The 14894-nt window shown below is 46.1% G+C and overlaps 1 protein-coding gene across 26 annotated transcripts in view; it reads right to left on the bottom strand.

Annotated features, from left to right (window-relative positions):
* The window catches only part of NRXN1 (neurexin 1), an 806593-nt gene that overhangs the window by 481752 nt on the left and 309947 nt on the right, over window positions 1-14894 (bottom strand). For all 26 annotated transcript variants that reach the window (XM_054169692.1, XM_054169696.1, XM_054169804.1 and 23 more), the window contains one exon: window positions 9619-10057. In XM_054169692.1, the coding sequence (XP_054025667.1) occupies window positions 9619-10057 (439 nt within the window). The remainder of the gene's footprint in view (window positions 1-9618; window positions 10058-14894) is intronic.

Raw genomic sequence — 14894 nt, 5'->3', positions numbered from 1 at the left:
TATGATTCCGTATGAAATCTTTCTTTCCTCAACACCAGAGGAAGGATCTAAAGAGCCCCTTCTCACCAATGATTTCCTTTTTTTAGGTAAGGAAAGGCTCACAGCAGGTCTTAGAGGCAGCAGGGTGGGATTCTAGGGTGAAAAACATCTGTAAGAATAATGGTGCCAAAAGGAAATGAAAAGGCTCCACGTCTTCCTTGTAGCTCCCCAAATCTGAGCTGATCAGCAGAATCACTACTGAACAGGGCCTTGACAAGGGCAATTTAAAACTATGCTCTTATTCATTACATCTCCTCCACCACAGTCCCAGATGGGCAATGCCGAAGTCAGGCGTTTAGAGAGGATGTTCCCTGTGACTGGAAGCCTGGAAGGGAGCAAAGAATGAAAAATAAATGGAGTAGTTGCTGATCCAGCTAATACCAAAGTCAAGGAAATTAGCAAAGCTCCTTGAGAAATGTCACAGCTTTCCAGTGTCTGAGGGAACCACTCTACACTGGATTCAGAGGCTAGGAGAAAAAGGTTGCAAGATGCCAAACTTGACTTCAAAATAATTAAATACTAATTCACAGGTTATTTATTTGAGCTACTTATTCACCAGCAGGGCAATCTCTTTATACTCAGTGGGTTGTGAAGCATTTTGTCAGCAAGAACAAGAAAACAGTCCCAGAAAAGGCAAAAAATAAATATCCATGTTTTTAAACAAGTTCAGTTCTGGAGTCCCTATTACAAGAAGGATATGGAGGTGCTGGAATGTGTCCACCTAAGGGCCACGAGGATGATCTGAGGGCTGGAGCCCCTCTCCCATGGAGACAGACTGTGAGTTGGGATTGTTCAGTCTGGAGAAGAGAAGGCTCTGAGGAGACCTAATTGTAGCCTTCCAGTTTCTTAAGACAGCTGGGGAGGGACTTTTGAGGGTGTCAGGGAGTGATAGGACTGGGGGGATGGAACAAAAGTAGAAATGGGTAGATTCAGATTGGATGTTAGGAAGAAGTTCTTCCCCATGAGGTTGGTGAGACACTGGAACAGGTTGCCCAGGGAGGTGGTGGAAGCCTCATGCCTGGAGGTTTTTTAAGCCAGGTTGTATGGGACTCTGGGCAACCTGATCTAGTGTGAAGGGTCCCTGCCCATGGCAGTGGGATTGGAACAGGATGATCCTTGAGGTCCCTTCCAGCCCTCACAATTCTATGATTCCATGATACTCATCCAATTGCACATAAAAAAAAATGTTGAAAGTAAGCAAGTGAAAAGTGATCATATTCATATTGTTTTGCATATGTTTGGTTTTGGCTAGAAAAAACAAATGAAAATGCTTCCTGGAACAGTAAAGTGGATTTTATTATTAATGGAGGGGGGAGAGAAAAAAAATAAGGCATAATAGACCAATATGCATAAGTCATGAAGAAATAGTCTAAATGTAATGCTTGCTGCTCCAAGCAGAAGAAAATAAGAACACAGAGCTCATCATTTCTTTTAATTGCTAGGCAGTCATTTTACTTGGTTAAATCTGATGGCCTAAGATACCATTCAGCCAATGCTCTCATTAAGAGAAATCACAGCATTTCTACTCTTCTGGCTTATTTCTCCTACTATAGAGGATTATTCTCGGTGTTAAAATCAAGGAGAATCTTTGAGGGTCAGATTTCAGCTGAAAATTCAGTTTGCCACTCCAAATGCCTACATATTTATGAAGCATTCCAGGTAACAGTTCAGTGTTTGAGGGCAAATAAGGCACTGTGGTCAGCTTTCAAGAGTGACAGGGTAAATGAAGCCTATCTTGATCAGAGACCATTCATCATTCTTTTAAATATATATTGCACTATAATGCTATTTAATGATAACAACATGCAGTCCTGATCACCTGGTGCACATTTCTTAGCCTGCATTAGTGCTGATGACCAGCAATGGTTTTAAAGAATTAAATTCACAGCTTCACAGGTTGCATTGTTTGGAAGAGACCCTCAAAGGTCATCTTGTCCAACCCTCCTCCACTCAGCAGGGACACCTCTAACTAGAGCAGGCTGCCCAGGGACACAGCAAGGCTGATCTTCAGTGTCTCTAGGGGTGGATGCTCAACGACATCCCTGGAAAAACCTGTTCCAGGATTTCACCACTTGTATTGTGCAGAGCTTCCTCCTGATGTCCAACCCAAACCTCCCCTGCTCCAGTGCCAAACCATTCTCCCTTGTCCTAGCCCCACAAGTCCTTCTAAACAATCCCTCCCCAGCCTTCCTGTAGGTCCTTCAGATATTGAAATGTAGCTCTAAGCTCTCCCCAAAGCCTTCTCTTCTCCAGGCTGAACAACCCATATTCTCTCAGCCTGACTTTATAGGAGAGGTGCTCCAGCCCTCTGATCATCTTGGAGGCCCTCTTCTGGGCCCATTTAGCAGCTCCCTGTCTCTCTTGTGTTGGGGGTCCCATAGCTGGACACAGCATTTCAGGTGAGGTCTCACTAGAGCAGAGGGGGAGAACCATCTCTCTTGACCTGCTGGCCAAACTACTTTTGTGATGCAGCCCAGGCTACCATTGGCCTTCTGTGCTGCAAGTGCCCATTGATGGCTCATGTCCAGCTTCTCACCCACCAGCACCCCAAGTCCTTCTCTTCAGGGCTGTTCTCAATTTCATCATCTGCCACCCTATGTTGATACCAAAAATTGTCCCAGACCAGGTGCAGGACCTTGCATTTTGCCTTATTGAATCTCATGAGACTCTCCTCAGCCCACCTCTCCAGCTTGTCCACATCCCTCTGGATGGCAGCCATCCCATCCTTCAGGCTTATCAACTGCACTACTCAGCTTGGTATCATCTGCAGGCTTGTTGAGGGTGCCTCAATCTTGCTGTCTATAGCATTGATGAAGATACTGACCAGCACTGATCCCAGTATAGACCCCTGAGGGACACCACTGGTCACCCATCTCCATCTCGACATCCAGCTGTTGACCACTACCTTTTGTATGCAATCATCCAACTAATTCCTTATCCACTGGACAGTCCACCCATCAAATCCATATCTCTCCAGCTTAGAGAAATTGTGCCCTGAACTGTCTCACCAGCACTTGAGAGCTACAGTTTGTGTGAAGCAATGAAAGGGCAGAAAGGATCTTTAGCTGGAAACAACTGCTGTGCATTTCTTTCTCTTATTTATAGTTGTGTAGGCTTGGGATGTAAGAGTAAACTTTGCTTTCAGCAGAGTCCCACAGGCATGATAATTACAGGATTTACTGCCTCCTATGAATCACTGAAACAGCACTTAAGAAGGGAGCCTGAAATGAGGATTGGAGTATAAATAATATAAGCACCAGATATGCAATCACATTGGAGGCTTTTGAGAAGCTCTGTGCTTTGGTTTTGTGTGTGTATGTGTGTTTTGGTTTGGTTTTTAACCTTTAGAAAAGAAGACAAACAACTGACATAGAACAATCAGCAAACTACCGTTAGACTCTGAAGCCACACAGTGTAGGAACCAAATCATTATTTTTCATCATCTTAGGGCAGACTGATCAGTTGAATTTGGTCTGACTTTCAAGCAGGGTTTTGACTGAAATCTTCAATTTCAAGCTGTACCTAAGATTTCTGAACATGAGCCAGCAGTGTGCCCAGGCAGCCAAGAAGGTCAATGGCATCTTGGCCTGCATCAGGAACAATGTGGCCAGCAGGAGCAGGGAGGTCATTCTGCCCCTGTACACTGCACTGGTTAGGCCACACCTTGAGTCCTGTGTCCAGTTCAGGGGCCCACAGTTTAGGAAAGATGTTGAGTTGCTGGAGGGTGTCCAGAGAAGGGCAACAAAGCTGGGGAGGGGCCTGGAGCACAGCCCTGTGAGGAGAGGCTGAGGGAGCTAGGGTTGCTTAGCCTGGAGAAGAGGAGGCTCTGGGGAGACCTTATTGCTGTCTACAACTACCTGAAGGGAGGTTGTAGCCAAGTGGGGGGAGTTGGTCTCTTTTCCCAGCAACCAGCACCAGAACAAGAGGACACAGTCTCAAGCTGTGCCAGGGGAGGTTTAGGCTGGAGGTTAGGAAGAAATTCTTCACAGACAGAGTGATTGGCCATTGGAATGGGTTGCCCAGGGAGGTGGTGGAGTCGCCATCACTGGAGGTGTTTAGGAAGAGCCTGGATGGGGTGCTTGGTGCCATGGTTTAGTTGATTAGATGGTGTTGGATGTTAGATAGAAATATTACCATAGAGTAATTAAGGTTGGACAGCAATGATGAAAATCAATACATAGAATATACATACATAGAATACATAGAATAAACCAGGTTGGAAGAGACCTTCAAGATCATCGCGTCCAACCCATCACCAATCCAACTCCGCCCAAGCAACTAACCCACAGCACCAAGTACCCCGTCAAGTCTTCTCCTAAAAACCTCCAGTGATGGTGACTCCACCACCTCCCCAGGCAGCCCATTCCAATGTGCAATCACTCTTTCTGTATAGAACTTTTTTCTAACATCCAGCCTGTATCTCCCCTGGCGCAGCCTGAGACTGTGTCCTCTTGTTCTGGTACTGCTTGCCTGGGAGAAGAGACCAACATCCGTCTGTCTACAACCTCCCTTCAGGTAGTTGTAGAGAGTAATAAGGTCACCCCTCAGTCTCCTCTTCTCCAGGCTAAGCAACCCCAGCTCCCTCAGCCTCTCCTCGTAGGGCTTATGTTCCAAACCCCTCACCAACTTTGTTGCTCTTCTCTGGACTCGTTCCAGCAAGTCAACATCCTTCCTAAACTGAGGGGCCCAGAACTGGACACAGTACTTGAGGTGCGGCCTAACCAGTGCAGTGTACAGGGGCAGAATGACCTCCCTGCTCCTGCTGGCCACACTGTTCCTGATGCAGGCCAGGATGCCATTGGCCCTCTTAGCTGCCTGGGCACACTGCAGGCTCATGTTCAGTCTACCGTCGACCAGCACCCCCAGGTCCCTCTCAGCCTGACTGCTCTCCAGCCACTCTGACCCCAGCCTGTAGCTCTGCATGGGGTTGCTGTGGCCAATGTGCAGAACCCGGCACTTGGATGTGTTAAATCTCATGCCATTGGACTCTGCCCATCTGCCCAGCCTGTCGAGGTCCCTCTGCAGAGCCTCTCTACCCTCCAGCAGATCAACTCCTGCGCCCAGCTTGGTGTCGTCAGCAAATTTACTGATGATGGACTCGATGCCCTCGTCCAGATCATCAATAAAGATGTTAAAGAGCAAGGGGCCCAGTACTGATCCCTGGGGCACACCACTGGTGACTGGCTGCCAGCTGGATGTGGCACCATTCACTACCACTCTCTGGGCTCGGCCCTCCAGCCAGTTCCTAACCCATCTCAGTGTGCTCCCATCCAAGCCATGGGCTGACAGCTTGGCCAGGAGCTTGCTATGGGGAACGGTGTCAAAGGCCTTGCTGAGGTCCAGGTAGACTACATCCACAGGCCTCCCCACATCCACCAGGCGGGTCACCTGATCATAGAAGGAGATCAGGTTGGTCAGGCAGGACCTGCCCTTCCTAAACCCATGCTGGCTGGGCCTGATCCCTTGGCCATCCTCTAAGTGTTGCGTGATTGCACTCAGGATGACCTGCTCCATAATCTTTCCTGGCACTGAGGTCAGGCTGACAGGCCTGTAATTCCCTGGCTCATCCAACCGGCCCTTCTTGTGGATGGGTACCACGTTGGCCAGCTTCCAGTCATCTGGGATCTCTCCAGTGAGCCAGGACTGATGAAAAATAATGGAGAGTGGCTTGGCCAGCTCATCTGCCAGCTCTCTCAGCACCCTAGGATGGATCCCATCTGGTCCCATGGACTTGTGGGGGTCCAAGCTGCTGAGGAGAGCTCCTATCACTTGCTCATGGAACACAGGGAAACCATGCAGCTCCCTGGCTCCCTCTGCCAGTTCTGCAGGCCAGCTGTCTGGTAGACGTTCTTTCCAGCTAGTAAAAACTGAGGTAAAGAAGGTGTTAAGTACCTCTGCCTTTTCCTCATCCTGTGTTACAACATTTCCTTCCATGTCAACCAAGGAGTGGAGGTTGTCCCTGCCCTTCCTCTTGCTATTAATATATTTATAGAAGGACTTTTTGTTGTCCTTCACATCAGAGGCCAGTTTAAGTTCCAAATATGCTTTTGCCTCCCTAATTTTCCTCCTACATGCCCTAGCAACCTCTTTAAACATTCCATGGGTTGCCTCACCTTTCTTCCAAAGATTATACACCCTCTTTTTTTCCCTTAGTTCAATTAAAAGTTCATTACACAGCCAGGCTGGCCGTCTGCCCCGGCGGCTCCTCTTCCGGCACATTGGCACAGCCTGCTCCTGAGCCTTCATCAGCTCTTTCTTGAAGCAGGTCCAGCCCTCCTGGACCCCTTTATTTTTAAGGGCTTTCTCCCAAGGAACCCTCTGAATTATTTCCTTGAGCAACCTGAAGTCCGCCCTCCGGAAGTCCAGAGTGGAGGTCTTCTTGCTGGCCCTCTTAGCTTGACTGAATACTGAAAATTCTATTATTTCATGGTCACTGGCCCCTAAACAGCCTCCGACCACCACATCACCCACCAGCCCTTCCCTGTTGGTGAAGAGGAGGTCAAGCATAGCCTTGCCCCTGGTAGGCTCACGCAGCACCTGGGATAAGAAGCTGTCCTCTATGCAGTCTAAGAACCTCCTAGACTGCCTCCTCTCTGCTGTGTTGAGATCCCAGCAGATGTCAGGTTGGACTCAATCTCAAAGGTCTCTTCCAACCTGGTTAATTCTATTCTATTAGCTTCAGCTGAAATCTGATTTGTGGGTAGTAAGAAATTATAAATGCAAACAATGGGAAAGGAATCACCAGAAGGAAGAAAGTGGAGGAAACCCCACAAAACCCAAACAAACAGGAGACTGTGTTTTCCAGTGTTCAGTTTCAGAGTGTACATAAAGTGCAGACTGGATACTGATAGGATAGTGAAAAATTCTTTGCTGGGCTGAACTGCAGGCTCGGTACTTTTGCACTCCTCCCACCAAATCTTGGCACCAGCTAAAGGAAAGCTATCACAGAATATATTTGTCTTGCCATTAAAGGATACAAATGATTTGCTGAAGTCAAGATGCATAGTCAAGATTAGGTGCAGCAGAAACACAAGTAGTAAAATGCACTTTATGCTGTAGTAGATTGCAGCAGCATCAGGAAGAGTTTAGGAATTGCTGAGGGACATGGTTTAGCACCAGGCTTGGTAGAGTTAGTATCACAGTATCACAGTAACTAAGGTTGGAAGAGACCCCAAGGATCATCAAGTCCAACCTGTTCCAACAGACCTCACAACTAGATCATAGCACCAAGTGCCACGTCCAATCTCCCCTTGAACACCTCCAGGGACGGCGACTCCACCACCTCCCTGGGCAGCACATTCCAATGACGAATGACTCGCTCAGTGAAGAACTTTTTCCTCACCTCAAGTCTAAACCTCCCCTGACACAACTTGAGACTGTGTCCCCTTGTTCTGGTGCTGGTTGCCTGGGAGAAGAGACCAACCCCCTCCTGTCTACAACCACCTTTCAGGTAGTTGTAGAGGGCAATGAGGTCGCCTCTGATCCTTCTCTTCTCCAGGCTAAACAATCCCAGCTCCCTCAGCCTCTCCTCATAGGGCTTGTGCTCAAGGCCTCTCACCAGCCTTGTTGCCCTTCTCTGGACACGTTCAAGTGTCTCGATGTCCTTCCTAAACTGAGGGGCCCAGAACTGGACACAGTACTCAAGGTGTGGCCTAACCAATGCAGAGTACAGGGGCACAATGACCTCCCTGCTCCTGCTGGCCACACTATACAGGCCAGGATGCCATTGGCCTTCTTGGCCACCTGGGCACACTGCTGGCTCATGTTTAGGCGGGTGTCAATCAGCACCCCCAGGTCCCTCTCCGTTTGGCAGCTCTCCAGCCACTCTGACCCCAGCCTGTAGCTCTGCATGGGGTTGCCGTGGCCAAAGTGCAGCACCTGGCACTTGGACTTATTAAATGCCATCCCATTGGACTCTGCCCATCTGTCCAGTCGGTCAAGGTCCCTCTTAGGTAATGGTTGGACTCAATAATCTTAGAGGTCTTTATCAACCAAAATCATTCTATGATTCTTTATTTTCACTCTTCTCAGTGAGACCATTTGTTGAATAAACTACTGCAGAATCCAAATTAAGGACTTGGGGGATGTCCACTAATGAAAAACTCAACAGGAGCTGGCAGTGGTTGCTTGCACCTCAGAAGGCAGCCATGTGTTTGGGCTGCATCCAAAGCAGGGAGAACAGCAGACAGGGAGGGGATTCTGCCCCTCTGATCTGCTGAGACTTCACCTGCAGCGCTGCCTCCGTTCTAGTGCCCACAGCATAAGAGGAACTTGGACCTGCTGGAAAGGGCCCAGAGACAGCCACAAAGATGATCAGAAGGCTGAAGAACCTCTCCTATAGGGACAGACTGAGAGAGTTGGGACTGTTCTGCCTGGAAAAGAGAAGGCTCCTGGGAGACCTCAGAGCAGTCTTCCAGTACCTGAAGGGAACTACAAGAAAGCTGTGAAGGGACTTTTTACAAGGGCTTGTAGTGATAAGAGTGAGGAGGGCAGATTTTGACTGGAGATTAGGAGGAAATTCTTTAGAGTGTGGGTGGTGAGACACTGGAACAGGTTGCAGAAGGAGGTTGTGGATGGCCCCTCTCTGGAGATGTTCAAGGGACGGCTGGATGATGCCTTGAGCAATCTGGCCTAGTGGGAGGTGTCCCTGCCATGGCAGAGGGTAGGAACTTGGTGATCTTGAACGTCCCTTCCAATCCAAACCACTCTATGAATCTATGAATAACAGAATACGCGATTCTCTTCTTTCTACTTCTGCTGTTTTGTATTGTTAGCCACTCATCAGCATCTCATTTAATTGTGCTGAGATCTGCTGACATGACTGGAAGGTCTCTGCTGTTTCTGTGGGCCAACTACTCCCTACTTTCAATAATTCTCTTTTGCTTTATCTTTTACTCTTGAAACTTGCCACTTCAGCTCTTTGGTGTAAGCAAGCACAGAGGGAGATTAACTGTTTGTTTTTGAAGTGCACAGAGCACTTAGTTGCAAGATTAAGTACCTGATTACCCAACAAATGTTAAGAGAAGACATTTCACTCTGCAAATCACTGTGTTATGGTAACTGCCAGTAATGACTCCTTGCATTTCTTAGATATGTTCTTATGTATCATGTTCCTGTATTTGTGTTAAATATTATCACATCTCTTGTTCCTATATTCTTATATATATATATATTATTACACCTCTTGTTCTTCTCTTACATGTATTCTTTTATACCTTATTCTTATATATATTATTACAACTCTTGTTCTTATCTCTCTCATAGATATTCTTTCATATCTTGTTCTTATATTGCCATATATATTATTACATCTCTTGTTCTTATATGTCTTATATATTCTTTCATGTCTCATTCTTTTATTTCTTATAATAGATTCTTTCATATCTTGTTCTTATGTTCTCATATATATTACTATATCTCTTGCTCTTATAGTTCTTATATCTATTCTTTTGCATCTTGTTCTTTTATTTCCCTTATTTTTCACTACTCTAATGGTGGCAACATAATATACACCCAGGATTCTCTCACCCACAACCTGAAAAACTACACTGGCCATTACAAAGCAGGAAAGCAGCTTACCCGACCGTCCGTCCCGTTGGAAATCCACGTGGTACCATTCGCCATCATTCACCTTCTTCTGCAAAGCTTTTATTTTTATAGTTCCTGATCCCATGTCTAACAGCAGGTAAAGGTGGCCATCGAGCATCTCAATGGCAAAAAAGTCAACTTTCACCATCTGTGGGTGTTTGGCATCTTTCTGGTGCCTTGGTTTTCCATGGCTGAAGAGAATCAAGCCGTTGGGCTCGGTTGTACGGAAGTCAAACGATATCGAGCCGGTCTTCTTGGCATTCCACTTTGGCAACGAGATGAAGGACTCTGGTGTTTCAAATGTTATTGGATCTAAGGTTGCAACATTCTCACACTTAAATGCTACAACCCCATGAATCTTCATTTTAGGATCTCCTTGCTTGGCAAGTCGAGATAACTCCAACCTGACATCATTGTTTTTATACACAACCTGCAAAGCAAAGAGAAGTTATTGAGAGGAACCGGAACATTTTAACCAAGTGGATACAATCCTGGATAGGCACATCAATGAAAGGATGACAATGATCATCATTTATGTCTCCTTATGAAGACAGACAGAGGGAGCTGGGGCTCTTTTATCTTGGAGAAGACTGAGGGGTGACCCAATTAAGTTTTACAGGGTGAGTGCCAAGAGGCTGGAGCCAGGCTCTGCTGGGTGATGCCCAATGACAGTACATGGGGCAATAGGTGGGAGCTGAGGCACAGGAAGTTCCATGGAAACAGGAGGAATAGTTTTTTCACTGTGAGGATGACAGAACACTGGAACAGGCTGCCCAGGGGGGTTGTGGGGGTTTCCCTCTCAGGAAGTATTCAAGACCTGCCTGGACGTGTTCCCGTGTGACCTGCTCTAGGTGATCCTGCTCTGGCAGGAGGTTTGGACTAGATGATCTTTAGAGGTCCCTTCCAAACCCTAACATTCTGTGATTCTGTGATTTACATCCACACCCAATTAAAGAACTATTTTCACTGGCTAATGATTTAATAATAGTTTTCATTAAACCAAACAAAGTTGCTCTAAAAATACTCCTGGAGTTAATTCAGGCAATCGGAAGGAATCTGCACATAATTTGTACTACCAGTTGCAAATTAGCTCGTGTGGCCTTGATTGCCTCAAAGCTGCCTTTTTTTTTTTTTGCACACTCTTTTGCTGCCTTAGAGAAGTATTAGATTATTTTTTTTTCTTCCTCTAAACCCTTTGTCACTGTCTTAACTCTTCTGATTACCTACAGAAAAGGGACCAAGGTCGGGTGCTTTATAATGTAATGGTTTTTTGCAGTTCGTCCTTGAGGGCTGAGCAACAGCAGCACCCATGGCATTCATGAAGCTCTAAAATAGGGAAACCAGTAGCACACAGATCAAAACCTAATAAAACCAGGACAATCTTTGAGGCAGTTCAGTGGGACAATAGCCAAACCCACTTCCGTATTTACCCTGACTGAAGGTTTGTCTGATAAAGATGAAAGACAAGAGAAGTTTTGACTACAGCTGACCTCCAGAGCAAATATCCTTGTTTCAAACCACACATTTCCTATGCCCAGAGCAGCCTGTCATGAAGTAACCATTTCCCATGGCTCCAGCCTTTATGAGGATATTCTGAAATTGATGCTGTCCCTGTGTTGCCCAGGACACAAAGGCTGTTTGAATGAAACTCCCCGACAGCAAAGGAGCACACAGGTCTTTAGCAAAGGTACACACAGGTCTTTCACCAATGTTTTTAGTTATTCAATAAGTTCTATCACAGAATCATGGAATCATCAAGGCTGGAAAAGACCTCCAAGATCATCAAGTCCAACCATCAGGCCAACAGACTATGGCCATTAAATCACATCCCCAGGTGCCACATCCACACATTCCCTGAACCCCTCCAGGGCTGGTGACTCCACCACCTCCCTGGGCAGCCTGTTCTAAAGCCTGACCACTCCTGCAGAAAGTACTTTTTTTTCCTTATTGCCAACCTAAGCCTCCCCTGGTGTAACTTGAAGTAATTTCCTCTCATCCTATCACTTATTACCAAGGAGAAGAGACTAACCCCCACCTCACTCCAACCTCCTATCAGGGAGTTGTACAGAGCAAGAAGGTCTCCTCTCAGCCTCCTCTTCTCCAGAACAAGCAATCTATATATACCAAAGCGAAAATCCCACTGGAGGGCTGAGTATGAATGCATGGGGACAGAAGTTAAAACCTTCTTTGTTTCTAAGGTTAAGCCTACACTAGAAAGCAATTTGGAGCAAAAGCAACAGCTCAGCAAATCAAAGCACTTTGTGCTGAGGCTTCATCTATGGATTCTATACCACTGGATCATGTCTGGCCCCTGATCCAACATTTCAGCTGTACAATGGAGTCCAAAGCTATTCAGGGAACCAGGCACTGGGTTAGAATTTACATGCCTCTGGGAGATTAGAAAGTGCTTACTGAATACAGGGGGCAGAGCTTCTGAACAAATTTCCTCTGCAGCCTACTTTTGAACACAAATGAAACTGCAAAGTCAACTGACATGCAGTAAGTAGAAAAGATGGGGGAGGCACCACGGTACCTCACTCCTCTTAGAAATCAAAACGCAATCCAAGGTGGCACACCCCACAAATAATGCTGCTGAAAAATGGTGTTTAAAGATAATGGAATAGTAAAGAGATGATTGATAGATTGACAATTTACTGCAAGAATTTTGTTCTTTCAAATTATATCATTATCCACCCAGCAAACTGCATCACAAGCCAAGGCAGAGCCATTCTGCTACACTAAAAACGTGGCCTAAAAGCTAACTAATAAGGCAGTTTCTCTGTTTTCTCTCAGAGTTCAGAACAACTACTGCTATTTCCACTGGAGCTGCGTCTCCAAAGACAACAAATAAACCTCAGTGTGGATTCCTGACGGCAGAAATAATCCTCTGCCACAGCCAGGCAGATAATAAGTGTTTCTGTCTTCAAGTGAAGTGATTAGAATTGGAGCAAGTTGCAATCCTAGAGAATGAGCATTCCCTATTTGCATTTAACACACTTCTGGAACACCTCAGAGATGGGAGATGACACAAAGGGATTTAGCAGAGTACTGGAGAGCAAGCACACAGCAAGTGAACTTCACTGGGGAGACCTTGTAGCTGCATTTCAATATCCAAAGGGGACCTACAAGAAGGCTGGGGAGGGACTGTTCAGAAAGGCTTGTGGGAATAGGAAGAGGAGGAATGATTTGAAAATGGAGAAGGGAAGATTTAGGTTGGACATCAGGAGGAAGTTCTGCACAATGAGAGAGATGAAATACTGTGACAGGTTGCCCAGGGATGTGGTTGAAGCCCCAAACCTGAAGACATTCAAGATCAGCCTTAATATAGCCCTGGGCAGTCTGATCTAGTTGGAGGTATCCCTGCTGAGTGCAGGGGGATTGTGTGGGAGGAGGACCTTTAAGGGTCCCTTCCAACCTGATGCAATCTGTGAATCTGTGACTTTCTGTCTTGAAAGTGAAGGAAGCCAAAAGGCAGAAGAACATAGCAAGGAGGCAGCAGCCTGGAAAGCAACAGCATTTAGAGATATCTAAGAGGTGGTTGAGTCAGCATCCTTGGACGTGGTTAAAAGCCATGTAAATGTGGAGCATTGGGATACAGCCTAGTGGACTTGGTAGAGTAGGGTTAATTGTTGGACCTAATGATCTTAAAGGACTTTTCCCACCTAAATGATTCTAAGATTCTACATCTCAAAAAAAAAAAAAAAAAAAAAAGGGCCACCTTCTATGGCAAGAGGGATTTTGGATAGCTTCCACCTCATCTGAAGGACTTACAGGGGGAAACCTTCCTAGAACAGACTGAAAAGCATTAAACAGAGGCTGGAGGATATGATTAAAAAAGGAACAAATGGGCTCACATTAGAATTAAATCATGCTGATGGCAATTAAAGTAATTAAGGCAACAAAGAACATGAGGAGAAAATACTCTTTAATCACCTACTGAACACAGGTAGGTACCTTGACAATACAAATCAAATTCCAAAGAGCATTTCTTGCTTATGGACAAATCCAACTTGTCTGATATCAATGGAGGCTGAGCATTAGAACTAGCAGTTGATTGCTATGCTGGAAAACCTGGGCACATAAAAGGACACTGAAGCTTTCCTTGATGTCTAAGGCAGCTCTATAGGATTTGAAGGGCAAGAGAGGGGATTTTGCCTCTTGACTCTGCTCTGCTCAGACCCCACTTCCAATCCTGCTTCCAGTTCTGGTGTCCCCAGTATAAGGAGGACACAGAGCTGGTGGAGCAAGTCCAGAAAAGGGCTATGAGGATAGGCTGAGGGGGCTGGGGTTGCTCAGCCTGGAGAAGAGAAGACTGAGGGGAGCTTAGAGCTGCCCTCCAATACCTGAGGGGATCCTACAGGAAGGCTGCAGAGGGACTTTTCTTGAGGGTGTCTAGAGACAGGACAAAGGGGAATGGTTTGAAGCTGAGGAAGAACAGGAGTAGACTGGAGCTTAGAAAGAAGTTCTTCAGTATGAGGGTGGTGAGACTCTGGAAGAGACTGCCCAGGGTGGTTGTGGATGCCTCCTCCCTGGGGGTGCACAAGGTGAGGCTGGATGAGGCCTTGAGCAGCCAGGGGAGGCTGGAGTACATGTTCTCTGAGGTCCCTTCCATTCTGACCCATTCTATGATTCCACAAATACATAACATATGAGGGGGGAAACTGTTTGAGCCATTTAGGAAGAGTGGCAAATATTGGGAATCTGAAGCCACCAATATTAAAACATTACTGGAATCCCTAAACACTGCACATGCCCATTTCTGACTTCCATCTTCCACCAGTAAAACTTTGTAGTTACTGTGAGGAGAATGACTGCATCTTACTACATTCACTGTGTGGAACCAGAATAAAGCCTTACATCTATGTTTCAGAGTGTTTGTTCTGAGTTTTAGGATGTTTCAGAAGATTGAAGGAGTAGAAGCTGAACATTTGGAATTGAATGATCGTGGATAATCAGTCTTAAACCAGGAATACACAAACCACAAGTGAAAACTGTAACAGAGGAGACCTGCGAGCTATTAACTGCACACCACTGGCACTTGGGAGCTTGTTTCCTGGTGTTGTGCTGAGTTTCCTATCCCTTCTCTCCCTGTCCATGAAAGATGCACTCAACCATGAGTGAAGCACAGCAAAAAGGAGGAGAACTGTATGTGCACACCAAGCAGTCGTCATCACGTCTCAGGGAAAGAACTGAACAGTGAGAAATAATTCTGCAGTTAATAGCTGCTTTATAACTCAAGGAGGGATATGCAACAGAATTGATAGCCT

The sequence above is a fragment of the Dryobates pubescens genome, chromosome 2, assembly GCF_014839835.1.
Source record: "Dryobates pubescens isolate bDryPub1 chromosome 2, bDryPub1.pri, whole genome shotgun sequence".
NCBI classification, from domain to species: domain Eukaryota; kingdom Metazoa; phylum Chordata; class Aves; order Piciformes; family Picidae; genus Dryobates; species Dryobates pubescens.
Note: the sequence above shows the minus strand (reverse complement) of the source record. Positions and strands in the feature narration are given on the sequence as shown.